This window comes from Melospiza melodia, chromosome 18 (assembly GCF_035770615.1).
Source record: "Melospiza melodia melodia isolate bMelMel2 chromosome 18, bMelMel2.pri, whole genome shotgun sequence".
Lineage (NCBI taxonomy): Eukaryota > Metazoa > Chordata > Aves > Passeriformes > Passerellidae > Melospiza > Melospiza melodia.
The window spans coordinates 7,303,929-7,322,643 of NC_086211.1; the positions used below are offsets into that span (position 1 = coordinate 7,303,929).

General features: G+C 39.9%; 1 protein-coding gene across 3 annotated transcripts; it reads right to left on the reverse strand.

Annotated features, from left to right (window-relative positions):
- Positions 1–733: 733 nt before the first annotated feature.
- On the reverse strand, positions 734–18,638 carry LOC134426674 (putative short-chain dehydrogenase/reductase family 42E member 2). Of its 3 annotated transcripts, XM_063171884.1 has the most exons (14): positions 15,564–18,638; positions 13,952–14,004; positions 12,647–12,866; positions 10,395–10,630; positions 8,436–8,531; positions 7,615–7,675; positions 5,730–5,848; positions 5,285–5,360; positions 4,810–4,892; positions 4,162–4,299; positions 3,037–3,102; positions 2,186–2,249; positions 1,791–1,864; positions 734–1,599 (listed from the first exon to the last, which is right to left on the reverse strand). In XM_063171884.1, the coding sequence occupies exons 4-14, from the start codon at positions 10,623–10,625 to the stop codon at positions 1,396–1,398; spliced, it is 1,212 nt and encodes a 403-aa protein (XP_063027954.1). In that variant the 5' UTR covers positions 10,626–10,630; positions 12,647–12,866; positions 13,952–14,004; positions 15,564–18,638; the 3' UTR covers positions 734–1,395. The 3 variants fall into 3 exon arrangements, with proteins under 3 accessions (XP_063027954.1, XP_063027956.1, XP_063027955.1); XM_063171886.1 differs by lacking the exon at positions 15,564–18,638 and having other exon boundaries at positions 12,647–12,818; positions 13,952–14,077; XM_063171885.1 differs by lacking the exon at positions 15,564–18,638 and having other exon boundaries at positions 13,952–14,077.
- Between the last annotated feature and the right edge of the window lie 77 nt (positions 18,639–18,715).

Here is an 18,715-nt window from a genome sequence, read left to right on the forward strand (position 1 = left end):
TTCACTGCACACAGAACTATTTGTTTAGTGAAGAGATAAAAAAACCAGAGTAAAACAAATCTTTGCTTGCACAAGCTGCAGTGGTAACTGTGTATGTCACACAGAAAAAACCAAAACTATGTTGCTCACTCATTTTCCTGTCACCGTGTATTGTCTTTTACCTGTGACCTTTATTCTTCTAGCATTGCTTTTGGCTCTCTTGCATATCCTATAGATGTAGAGTGAGAGAATCTTTATAAACTTACTGGTCTTAAAAATCCTGTAAAATGCTAAGAAAATAATGAGTGGAGATAATCAGATGGCAGAGCTGTTCCATCATTGTCTGCCATGACCCACTGTGGCAAATGCAGCTCTCCTGATTCACATGGGGTGCCAGGGAGGGAGCAGCTGCTCCCTGGTCAGAGCAAAGCTGATTCCCAAGGGAAAACTCCTGACACCTTTAAGGTTTGTGTGGGCTACACCTGGTGTGTCCATGCAGCACAGGTGGCTCACACAGGGCAATCCACCCAAGAAACAACTGATGTGAGACTTAAGAAAGGGGAAAAGAGAGAGGTTGGATTCTCACTCCTGTCTTGGTGCTTGGCTTCTCTGCTCACCCCAAAATGCAATTCCCTGAACACACAGTGTGTGCCAGCACTGCTGCAGGGTTGTGGAGAATGTGACTCCAGAGAGCAGTACCAGCTGGCTGAATTCCACCTTCCCACAAGCTCCTTAAAAACAGGAGGTTCAGTTATTTGGTTCAGTTATTGTTTATTATTGCATTGAAAGGATATATTTGATTTACAAACACACATAGTGATATTAATTACATTTTTACAAAGCTTTAGAACAATACAACTATTTTACATAAATATGATTTTCACTACTCTAATCACCTATTATTTATAAATATTTACTTTCCATATTTTTCCACTGTTTCCCAGGTCTCTGTAATTCCTCAGGCTAACTGACAGTAGCTGTGGCTTCATCAGAAGAGTTGTTTAGTCAGACTTTTCTTCACTGGAGTACTGGATTTGTTACAGCACTGTTGTCCTGTGACAGTTCCTCTTCTTCCACCTTCTCACCCTCCTGAATTCTCATTTTTAGAAAATGCTTCCCAGCATGAAACATCCCTTAATGAAGGTCCATTAAAGCTATTCCTGCACCCATTTGTGGTGACCTCCTTTGCTGTAACACTGTGTTGCTCTTGGAGAACATTTCCTGATACATCCCATGTTTTCACTTTTTAAGATGTTTTTTGTTTGGGTTTTTTTTCTTTCTTAATGAGGTCAGAGAGGTGTCATCACAGCAATATGAATAACAAAGTCCAGAGTGCTGAGGAATGTACCATGGCCAGGTAATTAATACTCAGAAACAAAATGAAGGTTTCTGGAACAGGTGAGTGGTCATTTGATTTTAGAAGAAAGAAAGAATGACAAAACTTAACAAAATGCCAAAAACAAACACCATTTTAAGGAATGTGTGATCTTCTTGGCAGGTAGGTCTTGTTTTTAGGTAATGATCCACAGAGTCAGCGAATGAGAATTTCTTTGGTTTGTAACCGAGCTGATTTCGTGCCTTGTCAATTCGGAAGGTGTGAGTTACAGTGACATTCCACACCTAAAAGCCAGAAGGACACTTATGGCAGTGACTTTAGTATCCAGTTTTCTAGAACTTGGATGAAAATACATCAACAATGATATTAACAATGAAAACAGAGCTGCAATGCAGACAATCCAAAGGGTATATCAGGTCCTTAATGAGAATTTGAGTCAGAAATATATAAACATTATCTTTTTTTATATATTTACCTCATTCCTTGTCAAGAAAGGTGTAAAGCTAAAAACTGGCTTTAGTATCAGGTGCAAATATTCCATCACAGTGGCTGTGAAACAGAAATTACTTAATGAGACATCTGGTTAACAATAAACTGAGACAAAGCTGATATTATACATCCTGTAATTCCTACTGCCAGAAGGCACTGTTTAATTTATAAAGTACATTATGAGTTTATGAATAGCCTTTAAACTTTCTCTGCTATAAATAATACCACATGGCACAAGTGATTATTCTCAATAAAAATAATGTTATTTTAAATAATTCCTGCAATTTGGGCCCCTGCATTTTATAAAACCATTATGTAGCTTCATAGGAATAAAAAAAATCAAATGACCCACAATAATTAAGAATATATTTTATTTTTTACCTGCTATATGAGCCAGGAGAACAGGAATGTGTATCCAAGGTTTCCTGTAGCCTAATTTTTCAAACTAAAAAGGGTATAAAAACAAAGAATTACAGAGAACTTATACCAAATTGAGGGTGGCAATGAGGCATGAAAAAAAAAAAAAAAGAATGTTGACAAAACTTGTATGTAAACTTTTTTTTTCCAGTTAGTGTTCCTGTCAATACAGATAGTAGGAAATGTAATTGAAGCCCACTGCTCATTCTTTGGTGCCCACCTTCCACCCTTCATCTGCAGTTGGACAGTAAAGGGAAGGAAAATTTCAATTTCCAAGGGGGAAGTGAATTCCACCCAGACTGGAATACTGAACTACAGTTAAATACAGGCCCAAGTTTCTGCTCCAGTCATTTTCTGTGCTGGCATTGCAGGATCAAAACGTTGGCATGCTCCTAGAATCCCAGCCCAATAGCTCTGAAAATGCAGTCTTAGCTTCTAAGATAAGATTCTGAATGGGCTTTCCCTCTGTGCTGCAGCTGATGCCAGGACAAAGGGATAAGTAATGGCTCTAAGGGTCCTGCCAGATGCCAGTGGCAGAGCTTGGGTTTGCTTCCTGAAATGCTCTGTCCTGCAGCAGCTTCTGGACCTCCCAGCTAAATCCTCTCAAAGCAATAAGGCCAAACTCCACAGTTACAGGTATCCCAAACTTCCCTTAACACCAGTGGAACTTTGGGATATGCAGAGAAAACAGGACTGAGTTTAATGTTAAGTCATTCAGTAATTTCTGTGCACTGAATTCATTTAGTTGGTCTGGTGTGTCAGTCAGTGACAGGACTTGTGCCCACGTGGGAGCTGCAGGGCTGTGCAGTACCTACCAAAGGCACAATCCACTCAGAGAAGATGACATTTTCACCATCATGGATGTAGTAAGCCTGGCCACTCTGGTAAAGAAGCAGAGAAAAAACAGTAACAAAACTATGCACAGGATGGAATTTTCTGTCTGTCTCATACCTACCTACCTGTCATGGTTTTGTGAGCAACACACCAGCATGCACAAGGTGAATGTACCCAGAGGCAGCTGAGGTGACCCCCAGTGGTGGTTGGGCTCATGGTGATTAACCATGGTCTAGTGTACATCAGAGCTCAATTCCCCATGTAGCTGGAGCATTATGTTCTTCATGGTGTGCTGGGCACAGAATGACCTTTGTGAGTCCCACAGAAGGGGCAGCACTGATGGCATTTAACAAACACAGCTCTGAGGTTGAGTTCCAGCTCTGATGGATGAGGAGTCTGCCCAGCTCTGAGCACCAGGAACACCTGAGCACCCAGGCAAGCCTGGACTCTGGGAATGGCATCAATCTAAAACAGCTGAGGGGCTTCCAAGTGCTGAACTACCTGAGAGCACATGGAGAGGTGTTCACCTGTGTCAGTGCCTGTTGTCTGTATGTTCCTACCACTCTAAATGAACCTGGGACCTTCAGGAACTGGGAATGAAGCAGCTGCTGCAATGATGTCAGTTCTGTAATGCTTCATGGTCCTCAGACTGGTGTTGCAATTGTGACCAGTAGAACAAAAAGAAAAAGCTTTAAAAATTGTCCATTAATTTTGTACATCTGTTCTTGGAATTTTCAGCTCTGAAAGTTCAACTGGAATGCCTCAGAATGGTTGCTCTAAATTTTATGCATCTAGGTCAGAACCTATTTTCAAGATAATAACAGGATATATAGATTTATCTAATGGTGAATGAATGGTATATTAAGCCAGTTAAAAATGCAGTTTCCTCCAGTAACCCAGGAAATTATATCTTTTCAAACCAAACAAAAACCTCATCAAAATATGAGTGAAATGTATTTGCATTTGCACTGTCTGTGTGCTTGTGGAGCCACACAACATTTCAGAAAATTTAGCATGTGACTTTTTGGACACTCTTTGATCTCCAAACATCAAAAATTAAACCTGTTTGAGAACTCAAGGTAGTAGTGATTATATTGTTTACTTACAGCCACATAGCCCTTCTCAGAGGTGAGAGCCTCAGCAGCCAGTAAATGAGCTTGCACTAGATTTCCAATGTGAACCCAGTTCATCTGAACCTTGTGATTCCCAAACTTGAAGTTGAAAAGTCTCCGCTGAATGTTTATCTGTAGAAACAGAAAACATGAGATAATTGCATTATTCCTTTATTATTCAGTATAATATGATTTTGTCTCAACTCAAATACTTGGAATTTGCTGTATTTGTGTACAATTACAGCACAAGAAACCTGTCACAAGAAAAACCCAACCAGTGGGTGGTTCTGGAAATCAAAGATGGTTGCACTGATAGGCAGTGGCAAAATATAGTGACATTATATTTTTGGTAGCAATTAAGGTGCATATTTAAAAGACAATTTCCATTAAATGACAGGGATGCAAACCTAGTTCTTTTACCACAACATTTCAGCCTTCCACTTTTCCTTTTCACTGAGAAGCCCAGCTTGGTCCTGTCCCACAGTTTCCTGCTATTTGTTACCCTGCACCACATCACCTCTCCCCAGGCTTTCACCACATTCCTGCAGGAATGCTTAGGAACTGCAATCAAGGTACTACCACTTGTGTGATGCCCTTACAACTACTCGTGGTGTCCTCCAGAGCTGACTACAAAACACGTACAGCTACTCGAGGCAGGTGCCGCTGCTCTTCTGGTCCGTAGATGCCCGGCGGGCGCAGCACACACGTGTGGAGCTTGTCCCCTCCTTGGAGAGAGAGCAACAGGTGACTGTCAGACAGCTGGGGAGCAGCAAAGGGCTCACACATATTGGCTGAATTTTACACTGGCAAAGTTAAGGCTCATTTTGGCCATTCTGAGGCCTTCGGCTTCCCTGGAACTTGATTTCAGTTCTGTGTGAAACTGAATTCAGTAGCTGTGACAGACCTGCAAAACCTTCTTGGGATTCCAAGGAGAACCCATTGGACAGTGCTTACAAATTGGTATTATCAGAACAGCTAATTATCCACTGAAGAAAGGAATAGAAACAAATAAATCCCTATTTCAGTTAAAGTATACTATTGATAAATGAGCAACCAAAGAAAGGAATGTCCATTAGCGCTCCTAATGATTGAAAAGCCCCAAATGCTTTGTAGGTACCTTTGAGTAAAGTTCCATTAGCAGCAAGAACCATTTGGTCTGCAATTGCCTTGGTTCTGGAATAATGATTAAATTGCTATAAGGAAGCAGAATAAGATAATTATTGAATCTGTAAAGGCAAACATTGTTTATGACAAACAACATTTCAATCTAGCCAGCTCACAGATATCAGCTGGGCAAAACAAAACTAGGAATAGTAAGATTAGTCAGAAATAGTGAGAATTAGTAAATATATTGTTTGTTTATGACAAAAAAAAAAGACACTTTAGTGGCACAGGTTTATTTTCCGAGTGAATTTAAGTCCATTTCTATTTACTTAACTCACTTTTTGTGCTGAATGTACTGAGAACATCCACAGTAAAACAGCTTCTGCTCTCAGAACAGCCTTTACACAATCTACCCTTTGGAGCACAGTAAATGCCACACCATCCCATGGACAAAGTACCTTTTCCAGTGGAAAATATGGAACAGTTTCTTCATCTCCTTCTTCAATAGGCTTCCCTCCAAACACCACATTCACTGTACTGGTATAGATCAGTCTGGGGATATTTCTTTGTTTGCAGACTACAGTGATACACAAAATAAATTATTTTAAAACAAAAATAAAGAGGGAGAAATAGCTGGACTGGCAGATTTTATTTTTGAAAACAAACATTACAATTATAGAAAAAAGGTAATACTTTAATTATAATGTTACCTTATAATTTAATATAATATTATCTTCCATTCAGCTGTATTTTCATTGAATATGTGAATATTACACATTGTGGTCACCAAATGTTTTATGATGAGGTACCTGTAACTATCACATCACTGGATTGTAGTCACTGGGTAGAGGAATTATCTTGGTGGGAGGAAAATTTTTCCTTGAGACACCTTTCTTAAAATATGTTTATTTTCCAAACTGAATACAAAGGAGATGAGTAAGAGCATTTGTTGTGGCACAGCCCTTGGGGCAGTGCTGTGGGGAGCAGCCACTCCAAGGCCACTGGGTCACCCCTGTTCCATGAGCTGCCTCTTGCACCCCACTTTGATGGAGCATGGAGTCACCCAGGAGCACAGCCAGCTCTGCCCACATGCCACAAAACTGCCTTTGTCCCATTCTGTTCATCAGTGACAAATGGTGTGTTAACAGGAAAAAACACTCTGCCAGTGTATAATCAGTCCTGCTTTAAGTACAAAGGAAATTAATGTTATTTGCACAACAAAGACTTAATTATGGATTCCAGTCCTGTGCAGCCAAGACATTGTAGCTAAATTCTGCTGCATATCTGTCATTGCAAATTTGTATAATGTAAATTTCATTTTCATTTAACAATATTTTTAAAGTTAAAGAGAATTAAAATGCAAACTCAGGAATTTTTAGAATTTACAGAGCAGTGTGTCCTGCTGGTTCATTGGCTCATTTTGAAAATAAGAAATGTTAATTGTTGTAAATATTTGGGAAAAAATACAATAATAAGGTGTATTATGAACATGTAGATGAGCAGGTTCATGCTCCTCCCAGTGTCTTGGTTTGCTGGGAGCCCATGGGAATTTGACATGACATGTTTCTGTGGGTTTGGAGCTTGGGCAAGGAAGAAGGCAATATGTGGCAACCTTTCCTTCTAACTCATTCAGAGTTTTACTTGCCTACTATTCCATTTCTGCATTTTTTCAGTAATAACACACAGGCAGCATGAAAAGGAGTCTAAATAAAAACTTATTTTGCCATTTTGTTGCCTCTCAACCCCCCCCCACTTAGCTTTTGAGGGAAAACCAAAGAGAATGTAGATTTGGTATTTACAGTACACTTGGAAAATGTTCTACTGGAATAAAATATCCTGAAAGAGATCTACTGGCATCTTCCAGAAACAGTAGTTAAGAATCTGTGTGTAATAAAAAGGGATCACAGTAAGCAGAAAGGATGAAGGTTTTTTGTATTAATGTGATAAAATAATACCTAAATATACTTACACATCTGTGGTGCCTGTTACCAAATGTTTGTGACACAACAAACAGTACAACAGCTCTCATGTTATTTCTATGAGGAAAGAGGATAACACTTCTCCATTACATAAAGGCAAAAAACCCCAGTACATGGAGGAGAGCTTTAGTTGGACTGCAAAGGAATGAAGTCCAGGTTGAAAATCTATCCCAGTTCAAACCAGTGGCAGATCTACCAGCTTTAATGGGACCTGCACACTCAGCTTTACATCATACTCTGACAGGAGGGAAAGAGCCTCATTTCACTGCCTGATCTCTACAGGAAACATCCATTAAAAAACATTGTAATGTTTTTTAATTCATTATTTGGATCAGATGCAGAAAAAGAAAATCTAGGTACCTACCATCAATTATTACTTTTGTGCCTCCAACATTTATGGATTCAATCTGATCTTTCTTTTGAAGCTAGGAATAGAATTTGCACAAGATTGAATTAATCAAACAAGTGACATTTACAATATGATGGTTACAACTGCCCGATCTAGAATAGCTGAGGTCTTTTTGTGATACATGTAACAGTTCTGTCTGACACACAGTGATTTCTGACAGCTCTCATTTTTATTGTCTTGTTCAGTATATGAGCAAAGAAAGTTGAAACATGAAAGATAAAATGCATCTAAAAGGAAATAATAACGCTTCAATATTTTGTCACACCCCAGACAATCCACGATAAAGAAACAAGAATCATGGGCAGGGGTGATGCTCCCTGAAAGCTTTCACAAGTTCTTGTTCCATGGCAATCTGTCCTGTTCCTAGAAATAAATTAATAGGTTCATGGATTTTTTTGATAACACCTGCTGTGGGTATCACTATAATTCAGCAGACATATTGATTGTGGTCTGTTTCCTCATGACTGAGCTCACAAGAAGAAAATGCTTCAGTTTTAGAGCAATGCTGTCACTCTTCAGACCAGAGAAAAAGGCTACACCTTCTTATCTGAGATCTTTAAATTCTGATCTCTTTTTTCTAGAATATTTTGTAGTACATTACTTTCACACTTTGACTTTATTATTTAAGGAATACCTCCTTATTTCTTGTATGGACGACTTGGCCTTTATAACAACTTCTGACATAAATATTGTAAAATGACATTCTTTGTTACATGCAGACAGTGTTTTTCTTTCTCAAAAATAACCAAAGAAAACTGTAGGAAAATGGTACTTGCTTGTTCCAATCCTGACATTCCACATGCAGCTACATGGAAAACACAGTCAACCCCTTCACATGCTTTGAACACTGCTTCATAATCCCTCACATCACCCTGTAAAACAAGAAAACCATGGATTTTTGACAGGTAGAGCTCCTTACATTCTCTATAGAACTTTATTAACTATGGATAGTATGGAAAATCTAAAGATATTCTGGTCTGTTTTTCACAGACAATTAAATAAAATATTATGAACATGCAGAAAAAGCAATGACTAAGAATTTTGCCAGTATTTTGTTGCAAAACAAAGATGACTCTTGTTGGCTTCAATTATAATGCATATTTTCACACTTAGTCCTGCAGCCTCCAGGCTGGCAAAACTTGTTTGACTTGAATGGGAGCAGCCAGTGCTGGAGGGCTGGAGAATCCAGCCCCAGGGACAATAAATCACAGCAGGAAGGGCTCAGCTGTTTGCCTTGGAATCACCAAATATTTCAAAATATTAGGTGTTATATTATTTCCTGCAATGAAATTGATAGAGTAACAGAGAATAATTGATAGAACAATATGAAGAGCTAATCTAACCAGTCTTTAACTCCCAACTTTTTTCTCCTAAGGTTGCCAAAGTATTTCACAAATGCAGCTGACTTAGCCCTCCCACCCTCAATGCAATGCTACAGGAGCTAACCAGTATAAACAATATCAGCCATCCTCAAATCACTGCTCAAGGCTCAAACCTCTGAAGTCACCTATTAATTCATTTACTGGGACTCTATAGTTCAATTCTCCAGGAAACTCTCCTATACTTTGTAATATTTATTCTTTCTAAATTGATTTATAAAAAAACTCTGTTCTAGAAGATCCTTTGTGAGATCTCGAGTCCCCTTTAGAAGATGTAAATTGCCATCAGTCCACAAACTTAAATCAAATTATGTGGACTTCTAGCATTAACAAATCAAGCTTATGGTGTTTGAATGGTTCTTCAATAATACTTTATCCCTCTTCCATATTCTGTAAAAACTGTTTATGAAATTGAACATAAAAACATCCTGGGTCAGACAAGATCTGGGTTTAGCCAGAATTTGTGTGACATGACAGGAGCACCCAGGAAGTGCCCCCAGAGCCCAAACCTGAGCACCTGGAGCAGCTGTGAGAGGTGCTGGGGAATGTGTCCTCCACACACAGCAGTGAGCTGTCAAGTGCTGGAGACCTCTTGTGTTCCCCTTTTTTCAGACACAGTAATTCCTTGAATTGTTCAAAATCAAAAAGAATCAGTGCTCATAAATGGGTGCTGCAGGAAGAGGGTGAACAGGGCAAGCAAATGTGGGGATTTCCCCTGAGTGCTCTTCTAGTCTTGAAGCATTTTCATTCAGAAAAATTTCTCGAGCCTAATTTAATTTATCTATTCGGCAGTTTCCAATGGAGGTAAATTTTTCTTGAGGCTTTGCACATGCCTTTTACTCACTGCAGGAAAAGCCACATCATTTTGTTTGTGCTGAACTGACTCCTCGTTCCTGATGGCCCTTCCCTCTTGTTCTGGGACAGTGGACAATGCCACTCACAGCCTGTAGAGCTCTCCCACTCCTGAGTCACCTCTTTCCCAGCCTGGAAATCCCAGAAATCCCAGAAACTTTCCTCAATCATTTTCTGCATGGCAGTGTTTGGCATTTGTGATCCCTGTTATTGCCCTGTCTTGGCTCTCACCTTTTCCCTTGAAATAATTTCCCTGAGCAGGAACCTTTGTCCCTTCATTGTTGAGTTTCCCTGGTGCTGAATGGCACCGCCCAGCAGAGCAGCACTGGTGACACTGGAGACACTGGGACCCTGTTTGCCATCCCTTAATCAGGTACTTATGCATGCAAGGACCTTTTAACACAGCTTCTTCTTGTCCTGAAAGGCTTTTCCATCAATGTTTTAATCAAAGGTCCTTAAGAGGAAGCCTTGGTAATGAGCATTAGACATGGAACTCCAACACACCTTGAAAAAATCCGCTCCGCGTGGAATTTCCCATTTGGGTTTGCGAAGATCAAAGAGCACAACAGCAATTCCTGAGCTGACCAGGGCACATCCCAGATTGTACCCCAGGTAGCCTCCACCTCCTGTCACCATTGTCCTGCTGCTCCTGGGAGCCAGCAGCCCTGCAGGCTCTGTCCCCTGGCTCTCACAGGGTGGGCTGCTGGGGAGCTCTTCCCTGGATCCCTCTGGCATCCCGGCTGCAACAGAGGAGAGGAGATCTCTTGAAAATTCCTGCATAATGCTTTGAGGTCTGGGTAATTTCAATGACTTTCACATTACAATGCTCCCATACTAGTTTTATTATCTTAGCATGTTTAAAATGTATAAATTCATCATTTTGGTGATGGGTTTTCTATGTATAATGTTTAATGAATCTGAATATTTTCATATTCCAAGATTGAGTCTTTTCCTCATATCCCTAAATTTCATATTATATAGAAATGAAATTACAGGATTTTAGAGCCATTATAATTACCTAACCTTTACAGCTGTGATGGCATTTTTTAATACTTGGTTTAATCAAACATTTTATCCTTGAAAGCTCATTAGCTTCTGATATATTAATACCAAATTGATGTTATCCTGCAAGTCAGGAAAATAAACCAAGACTTTAGATGAGGAATATGAGAAAGGATTGATTCTAGTTTTAAAATCAACTTTATTTCACATTTGGGTCTGTTTGTTTGTTACCATTTTAAGCTTTTCTGGTTATACATTTAATATATTTAGTTTCCTGTCCAGTTCTCACTAACTTTTCACCATATTGTTCTCAGTAGGGCATTCATAGACAGCTAAACCAACAAGGGGCAGAAGAGATAAGCCATCTGCCCTGTGGGTTCATCTAGCTGGGAAAACTGATTAGAATTTCATTCTAGGATAACAACTCCATGGTAGTTACCCATCTGTACACCTTGTTCTGTATTGCAAATTAGTTTATTCAACACTTGTCCACAGCATTTAATTTTCCCACACAGAAAGTCCCTGTTGTCCTGATTCCATGCTTTTGGCCTTTGCACCTAGGCTCTGATACCCCAAACAAAAATCCAGAAGAAATCTGCAATCATTCATGTCACCATAAAGTGGGAGCCCAGCTGGGTGCCTGCAGCCTAGTACAGGAATATGGACCCAATCTCTGCAGATTATTTTGGTTTTATCCCAGCTGGAGAGCTCCTCACATGAGAGGAGCCTCACAGGTAAGTCCAGTTTGCTCTCAGCCATTTACAGCAGGCTTCAGCAGAGCCGAGGCAGAAACAGGGCAGGGCTGGCAGCTGGCAGCTCTGTCACCTCCAGGTGACAAGTAATTCTAGAAAAGTAACACAAAATGCAGCCACAGCACACAAAATTATGGACTACTTAACCATTGCTTACTTAGTATTTTATAATTTTGTTTGTGATATTCTCCTTATTTTATATGTTGAGTTTTAGATTTCAGACACAGGAAAGGACCATAGTCTCTGTGCTGTTACATGGTTTTAACACCAATGTCAGCTCACTCAATTCAGTAAATTGAGTGGCATAACAGTGTAAAACACAAGCTCCTTATGTTGAAAAACATTTCAAAATGAAAAATAATCCATGTTTCCAAACAAAATTTAAATTACAACTAATGTAATAGAATTAAAACAAGTATGCTGTCCTGTTCAAGCAAGGAAACATAAATTTGTATCTCTAGAGTATGCTCTGCAGGAGTCTTAAGCCACATAAAATTCTCTTCTGAGAAAAAGCATCTTTTTATAAACTAAGGAGAAATAAAGTCAAGCTTATCACATATATTACAAAAAGACATTTGAGAAATGGCATATATTTGAATACTTGTCATTAATACCTCCTTAAGGTTTTAATAATGCATAAAAAAGTTTAAAGCTTTCTAGAAATCTCTTTCTTAAGAAGCACTAATAACATTAGTATATTAATCTGCTTCATGGATTTAGAAAATTGTTTTCAAATTTTGAACATAAGCAACTTTCTTTTTGAAAATGCTTCTTTTCAGAATCAGTAACTTTCTTTTTTCTCTGAATTTATAGGAGCTATTCTCATTTATTAATGTATTCTGCATGATGAGCATAGTCACATCTCATGCAGCACATGCACTGTGAGCTGCTCTTAGCTCCCCTACTGTCATTTCAAATATCAGAAATGTTCCAATTACTTCCCATAAAAAGTTCAAGTCAGACACATCAGGTTTTTAAAAAAGCTGAAGAAGCAGTAAGTACCCTTGGTAGAATCCTGCTGTCAGTGTCTCCCAGGCCTTGCTGTGCGGGCAGGAGGGTGAGGTGTCTGTGCTGGACAATTCGTGACTCAAGGGCATCAGGTGCTCTCGCTCGCAGAGCATTCACGCCTGCTCAGGCCTTTTGCTCTTCCTGCTCCTCTGTAGCTGCTGCCTGGCTGGGAGCCAGAAAAGGGCAGGGCTTCATTGGTACATCATTTATGTTCCTTTTCAGGAAAAAAAATTTAAAATTCTCCACATCAGAGCCTTCTTAACAGGATGGTAGCTCTCACTTACCTGGTAAAAGACTCTATACAAGACAAATAAACCATTGGTACCATCATTCTGTAGATAAACTACTGGAGAAGGGACAAAAATCCTGTTTGGCAGTGCTACTCAGCATTTTCATCCTGACTTTAATATCTCCATCCCCAACCCAATTTTGTATTAACTGTGGGCACATGGGTTGTTCTCTGGCTTCCAGGATGAATGTGAAGGTAATAAACAACCTTGTACATAATAGAACAGGAAAACGTGATGTAGTGTTAAATAATGCATTTTAAATGAATGATGAATTAATGAAATTATTAATAATTATATATGTGCTCTGTCCTAAGATTTTAAAGCACTTTTAAAACATTTGCTTTTGCGAGTTAAACAATGAGAAATCAAAGCCAACATTTTTAAATGGGTGTGTCTAAAATTACGTCTCAAAACAGTAGTTAAGATGCTAAAGAAACACTCCCACATCTAAATATAAATTACCACAATTTTCAGTGTTTGCATGTTAGAAATATCTCAAGTTCATAGGTAACCAATTGCAATTTAAATGTAATTTAATGTAATTTAATGTTCATGTGCTGACAAGAACTCAAACTGGCACCTAGGCAAATGTATTTTCACATAATGTGTATGTTCTAAAGTCCCTGTCGTTGGCATTAGAACCAGAATATGGAACCTGTCAAATTTATCTGCACTTCTTGGATTGCTGAGTGAGTGACAAGCTCAGCTCACAGGAAAATCCCCAAGAACACCAAACTGTCTGTTTTGAGCTGTCCACAGCCCTGACAGCTTTTACCATTTAATCAGTAAATAAAGTTTCCATTCTATCCATGAGCTATTCCAGAACTCCTTCACAAGTCAAAGCAGCTTGTCAGCTTATCCAAGGATATCAATCCCTCAACTCTTCAGTGAAATGTAACAAAGAACATTTTAACTTGGCCTTGGTTTCCACCTTGGCAAGAAGGGGACACCTCAGAGGAGTTTTCAGATCTGGTATTTTGTACCTGTCCTGTTATGTTTATTTTCTTACCTTTAGCAAAGAAGGATGGTCATATTTTATTCAATGCATCCTGCTAAGTACTGCTGAAAGAAACAGAAGCTAAAGTTACAAGGAGAAAAGCTGCTGCATTAAGATTGGAACTTGCTTTTGGTCTTGAATCACAACTCTATACTGCCTTTTTCTCCTACTACTACTACTTTTTCTCCTGTGACCATTCATAGTTCATGTAGGCACATAGAAACAAACAAAACATCCAGTACTTATAGCAGATGACTGTAAAATACAACAGGAAGGTGTCAGGGAGTTTGTCCATTTATTTACATGGAGGAGATCCACATTTCTGAAATGTTGTTTGGCTTATCAAAACGTTACTCACATCCAGACTGTAAAGTGATGTTGAAATGTAATTGCAGTGTTTCATAGAGGAGCCCAGTGTGCTTACACAAGTTCATTTCAAATCCCATTCTGCCAGAGCCAAGCCTGAATTGAGTAAGGAGCATTTGGCATAAGGCAGACAAGACAATGTCTGTCCCCAGCAGGCAAAGCTGCTCCCTGTGCTGGCTCTGAGCCCTGCTGGGTGCTGGACCCCAGAGGGGCTCAAACCAGAGAAGGCAGAAGTGTGAGACCAGGTCTGTGTGCTGGGCACTGTGAATTCACAGCTCTGCACTCCCAGCCCACAGGACAGGAGCTGTGCCCAGCTGTGGGGTAACCTGGAGAATGGTTTTCAGGTGTGGAGGATCCTGTGCAGAAAGGAGCCTTTAACAGAGTAACCAGAGCATGAGGTGAAGGTGACAGTGGATATTTGGTGTGAGCCACAGGCAGGATGGGATGTTCTGGAGTGCCCAAGGGCAGAGGAAAGGCAGAAAATCAGAAGAGAGGAGGCTCTCTCTTAAACCTACTCAAGGACAGGGTTTTGCTGAAATACCTGCCATACAAAAGATATCCTCTCTTCAGCAGACTTACTAAAATTTTCTGCATCTAAGCCCTAAATTAGCAGAGCATCCAAGCTTGCTGTGTCTGAGCTCCTGCTGGTGCACTTGCTCACATGCAGATGCCCATCAGAGGCACTGCCACAGCCTGTGAGCTCAGAGTGCTGAGTCCCTCTGCAGCCCCAGAGGTCTGGGCAGAGCTGTTACAGGGTGTGAGTACTTCTGACTAAGGGAACTTATCTCTCTGTGACTACAAAAACAACCACCCTCATAACAAGGATGTCTGAGACAGCAGAGTGCTGAGAGAAGGGAAGTGACAACACTAAGATATTCACTCTTTATGTGAGAGAGGACAGAAAATGTTGAAAAGCATTTAAATCAGGTCTTGCAATGTTAATGGAAGAGAATAAGAGTAGAGCTCTCCTCTAATTATGTCTAGCTGTGCTTAGAATTTTTAGTCATAAAGATTAATCATGGGATCTGAATTTGGGAAAGGAAAATTCAGAATATTTTTCATATAACCAATTGCTAAATATGGGTACATATCAAACATTTCTAAGGCATGAAGTCATCCTTTAAAAAGTTTACCAACACAATATTGATACAACAACAACAACAAATGCAAAGTAAGACCCAAACTGTTATGAAAACACAACATTCTTCACATCCCTTGCTAAGTTAGAGCAGTAATTCACAGAGGCAAAGCAACTCACCCATGCCATGCTCCAAGTCCAGGCCAGAAGGGAAAGGAAGATGCAGATCCTTATTCCTTGCTGCAAAGCTAAGAGATCAGGTTCTTCTTAAATCCCTCCATTCTTCATTAACATACATAAATATTCTCACTCTACCCTTCCTTTTTCCTGTTTCTTTGTGTATTTGTGTTACAGTCCTGCATATTTCACTGTTTCCTCATGAAAGGAATAAAGCACACATAAATGCAGCCTTGGAATGTGCCCTATAAAATGCTTTTCAAATGACTTTGTTCTCATTTCCTTTGCATTCGTGGTTACTTTGCATGTTACACAGATTGATTTACAGGTCAAATGAAATGATAACTCTGAGCCTGCATTGCCAGGTCAGGATGGAATTACAGGAAGAAACAAAGCAACATCTCACAGCAGCAACCAACATCCCTGCATCAGCCCTTGGGTCTTGTTAAAGAAGAGGACAGTTTATGGAATATTTGAAGGGAAGGAATACAAATGCATCATAAATAAAAATACTGCATTACATTGTACTGAATAAAGGCACATTTCTATACAGTTAGCAGGGATCACAGCTTGGCTTGCTACACACTGGAATCACAGAGACAACAAGTGTCAAACAAACTGTACAAATGCATGTGTGAAAGAAATGATAACACCAATTCCTACAGGTTTGTTATTTGCTGGTTTTTAGTTTATTTAGAAAAGCCTTGGTACCACATTAGGAATGACCACAGTGACAGAGCAGCCCATGTCACTGAAAGCAGATAAACTTGTGGCTTACAAGGTCTGCCTAAGCTAATTATTGAATTCTGGGTAGAATTTGAGATTCTAACTGATGAACTCTCATGTGATATAAGTCAGAGATATCAGACTCCTTATAAATTACTTCTGCCAGCACATTCACTATCTCAAACCTAAATTATCATTATTGTAATAGAGACAGGCAAGAAAAAGGGTATTTTCTGATGCTGGCAAATTTCTGGAATTGCATTTTCCCTTCTTCCTCTCTCTTCCTACTACTTATTTATTTATTTAAACTAATCAGCAAGCAAATATCTTATAAGCATCTGAGATGGCTTCACAAAGGCCCAAAGTTCAATGGAACGAAATACACATCTGATATACATCTGATTTAGATGCAGTAAAGTGATTCCATGAAAATTCCAGTGACTTAGTTGTATTAACACATTTGGGTGCCTAAGTTCTTGGAAGTTTATAGTTACAAATCTAGATAAATGCTGACAGTAACAACATGTTTATAAGGCACAGAGAAATTCTTACTGAACAGAATTCTGAAGGACACAACACACAGAGCCATCACCTCCCTTTGAGGCAGCATGAACTGCTGGGGGTGGCTCAAATTCAGGCATATTTGGATGGAGGAATTTGTCACTGTGCCAAGCTTCCCTTGTCCTGGAAGTTGTCCCCTGAAGCTGCTGTGGCTGAACCATGCAGGAAGGAGTTCCTGAACTGCCAGTCCTTGCTAAGGGTTATGAACACCTGCACCAGTCAAACCTAGCTCAGCAGCTGGGAACTGGAAATTGTGGCAGCACATCAGCTGCTCCCACAGAAGTTCCCAACTCCTGCTGTGAAAGCAGCACTGTCCTGAAGGGGGCTGCACACACAACTGCTTCAGCCATTTGTCTTTAATTCACTGCTCACAAATCAGCATTTTCAGTGAGTCACAGCAATGACATGACTTACAAACTAGTTGGCAGAAAAATATGCATTTGGTCAATTATAGAACCCCTCATTTATTATGTCTTGAGTACAGTGGGCTGCATTCCAGCAAGCACAGAGCAGGAAAGCAAATGACACTGAGCTGCAGTCACTGACTGAGTGTTGCTCAGGTCAGCCCCACTGAGGCATCTCCTGGAAATGCCCTCCTGGCTGAGCAGCCCTCAGCCTGATGAGCAGGCAGGATGGGAGTTTCCAGGTAGGCAGCAAGGAGATGGAATCTGTATTTTAAAGGAAGGAGCTGCTCTGGGAGGTGGCAGGGCTTGAGCAGCCTGTGAGCCCACAAAGCTTTGGCTGCACAGGCTGAACACACAAAAGGAAACTTGGATGGGGTGTGATGGCTCAGTCCTGTCATCCCTGACTGTTTTACAGCTTCTGTGCTTACACAGATTCTAATATCAACATTTGCTCCTTACTTTTCATTGCATTTCCTTGAACAGGAGGCTTAGAAGCCCTTGGCTCACAGCACCAGCAAGGAGAAGGCTCCTGAGTTCCCCACACCTGCTGGAGTGTGAGCTCATGCTCAGGGGAAGCAGGAAATGTGCTGTGCTCTGCCAGAAACAACCAACCAGGGCAAGCCAAAACACACAGCTCAGTGATGAGTACTGATGGAGGCTGCCCCAAACTGGGGTTACACATCCACTGACAATCAGCCAATGGAGACACTCTGCAAATGCAATTGTTCTGATAGAGTAAAACCTCTGAACACCAAATATTGTACAGGAGGGGAAAGGCTCTAAATGAGAGCTTTGAGAATTGCAGTCCAACACAGCAGACTGAAATATTCTGATGCTTATCCACATTTGCAAAATCCAACATGTTCATTATGATTTTACTTTGCAAAGAGCCTCTGATACCATTTAACATCTGCAGAAGTGTGTTTCCTTTTAAGTTCTTTTAAAGTACTTTTATAGGAATATATGACTCTATGCTACAGAACTGTGACATTTCTTAAATCCTCCAAGAAACAAATAAACTCTTTTTGGCAATGCAGAAAGCTCATCCTTTCTACCTGGATTTACTGTTTTAACATTTCTGTTAATAGAAACCCTCATTTTATCAGTGATCATCACCTATACCCCAAAGGGAAATGTAACCAATCCTATTAATTTACAATTAACATTTTTCATATAAAATCATCTCAGCAGTTACACACATCCACAAATAAAATCACAAAGTGATGCACAGCACAAAGCACCAGTTCAAGTGCAGCATTCTAGGAAAGGCTGGCACTAACATGGAAGGCAGAAGTCACCTGGTTCAGAGCATAAAACATTAAATAGATACATTTATGATAGAAGAATTTTAATCTTTATAGAGACAAAAGAGATAAAAGGGTAGAAAAGACACAATCTCCCATATCACAGCATAACCAGTGGCCCACAAGAGAAGCAAATGGCTCCTGAATAAATGAAGATCAA

Excerpts from the sequence above, each read along its gene's own strand:
- LOC134426674 (XM_063171884.1), bottom strand. The coding sequence starts at position 10,625 with ATGCCAGAGGGATCCAGGGAAGAGCTCCCCAGCAGCCCACCCTGTGAG. Across the intron at positions 7,676-8,435 it reads GAATGTCAGGATTGGAACAA|CTTCAAAAGAAAGATCAGAT; the intron begins GCAAGTACCATT and ends TTCTATTCCTAG. Across the intron at positions 2,250-3,036 it reads CTGAGTGGATTGTGCCTTTG|TTTGAAAAATTAGGCTACAG; the intron begins GTAGGTACTGCA and ends TACCCTTTTTAG.